This window comes from Eimeria mitis, genomic scaffold, assembly GCF_000499745.2.
Source record: "Eimeria mitis Houghton genomic scaffold, Emh_scaff7532, whole genome shotgun sequence".
In the NCBI taxonomy this organism is placed as follows: Eukaryota; Apicomplexa; class Conoidasida; order Eucoccidiorida; family Eimeriidae; genus Eimeria; species Eimeria mitis.
Window position 1 is genome coordinate 1 of NW_024016049.1, and position 2,272 is coordinate 2,272.

The window sequence follows — 2,272 nt, forward strand, 5'->3', positions numbered from 1 at the left end:
AATAAGGCCAAAACGTCCACTAATAAAACAGACATTTGTCAAGAAGGCAGAAACCCTGGGAGCCTCTGCTACCTACCAGCCATTTGCTGATCGTGTGCTGTCCCTCAAGACGCGCAAAGTCGGTCGGCACAGTCCCGTCGTTAGCATAACCCTTGCTCCCTCATACATCCCTTCTAGGTTGCACTCTACCATGGCTCCCTCAGGATGCCAGAGCTTTGCAGCAGTTTCAATGAGACTCCAAACGGTGCTGCTTTGGAGCGCGTGCCGACCATGCTGATACTCAGGATTCGCTCTGCGTCGATGTGAGACAAGAACTTGACTTTGGCGTCCAGGCAGTCCCCGAAATGAAAGATGCATGGTCCCAAGCGGCAGGAGAAGCAACGAAGAACGTAGAGATACAGCACGACTCAAGTACACTTACGGTACATAAAGCCTTTCACAGAAGCACGCTACCCTTCTCTCGCAACCTCTTCCATGGTGAATGAATAGGAACTCAACTTGAAGCAGACTGAAGAGTCAAATGCTCTGTTAGCTATGGCATGCTCAACTTCCGCCTGTATCTAAGCCTCTATATAAGCCTGCAGTAGCAACGTGAACGGTGCGCAGCATCTAACAGCTGTATGTCACTGCCTCAGAAGGGAGTAGGACTCTCAAATGCGGCATCCCGCAAGGGCTTTCAGGCTTTCTTCTCTAAAGTGGCTGACATGTAAGCTTCTGACGAAATTCAGATCTAAATAACTTGCAAACGTCAGGCTAGCTGCTTTACTGTGGCTCTTACTGCGTCTTGCGGCAATTTTGCCAGCTATTACTGGTTTGATCGTTTTTTGTAGGGTAGAGGAAGCTTTGCAGCATAACGAAACCGTAGACATCCTAAAGAACGACATGCTACACATGGAAGGTGCTGCTGGCACAGCACTGCAACTGGAAACCGAAGAGGGTCTGAAAGAGGCATTCACATTCACTGATCTCTCCCACTCAAAAAACAAGCTCATTTCGTACATCCGATGGATTCCTGAGTACGGCAGCAGCGTTTTCTGCTTGCACTCCCTCCCACCTACCCCGCGCCCCCGCCAGTAATAAAATTTAATCGTTGCGATCAAAAACACGATTCACTAACTCGCTGAATGTTTCAAGTTCTAAGAAATGAACACTTTATGCGAATAGGTCAGAAAAGCTGATAGCATGCGCCGCAATGGACACTGCATCCTTCGATGAACGCGTGGATGCTCCTTCTCGTTCGTCAAAGTCTGTTATCCTCATTTGGTCTCTTGAAAATCCGCTTGTTCCCCAGCAACTGTTTGTTGCTCCTTCTGTAAGACACCAGCAAATACTTGTAGCCACCCTGAGGCATTCTCTACAGCTTAAATGGCAAGTTTTCGGTGCCCACGACGTTTTACATATCCTGTAGAGTAGTACGTGGCAATACACCCACTGTTGAAACCAGCTTTCACCTCCCACGCCGAGTAATGATCATAGGTTCGCACTAGACGTTTCACATACGCCAGTACTTCCGCCTGGTGCAGTACGCCTGGAGAACGTGCACCCTTTACACACACATAGAGACAGCAAACCAGCAAGCGGCAGAGATACACAGCTGTTCACCTGCACAACTTGCAGGGCGAGATGTACGGCTCCCGTGCCGCCGTCGAGAGCTATTTTGCCGTGATAAATGCCAGCTAAATAAGAAGCTTTCGATTTTTGTGTTTTCAAGGGGAAATGATTTTGCATGCTCAGCTCAGTGTGTATTTTGCTGTCCCATTGGAGGTGATTTGCGTGTAGGAAGTCACAACATTTTGTTTCGTCCCAGCTGCGCAAAATAGGCTATATTTGGCTGCCGGCTTGCTCAACGGGCAGGTGAGACAGCTAATGGCGGGCAATAGGTCGAATACCGGCACAGCAACCTAAACGTTGCTTGGGCACCAACTAGATCTGGCTAGCGCTGCAGCGTTCTGGGTATGGAACCTCCGCAGTCTGTCTGGCAATGAACCTTTTGCAAACGCAGTGCGCCTTGGGCTACGATATTAGCATGCACAGTGTCCATGCCGTCTGCAGGTTGCAATATGGGACGCAAGTTCTCTTAGGTTGCAACAGGATAGCTCCGGTAAGGATACTCCTCTGGAAGCGTCAAATCCAGCGCGTAGAACTTTGCTCTTTCAAGCCGTTGCTTGTGGCTGCTACCTCTAGCTAACGACGCTTTCCATAACGGTAGCTGCAACTGACCACTTCTTTAGTTTGAATCTCTGCCCCTTTGCGCCTCAAGAAGCAAAACAAA

The 2,272-nt window shown here is 49.2% G+C and overlaps 1 protein-coding gene across 1 annotated transcript; it reads left to right on the forward strand.

Annotated features, from left to right (window-relative positions):
- Window positions 1–620: 620 nt before the first annotated feature.
- Window positions 621–1,680, forward strand: EMH_0091840 (uncharacterized protein; the record flags this gene model as incomplete). Its single annotated transcript, XM_038023044.1, has 4 exons — window positions 621–706; window positions 831–1,016; window positions 1,165–1,312; window positions 1,618–1,680. 4 exons carry the CDS (start codon window positions 621–623, stop codon window positions 1,678–1,680), a joined length of 483 nt encoding a protein of 160 aa, XP_037878898.1.
- Window positions 1,681–2,272: the final 592 nt, after the last annotated feature.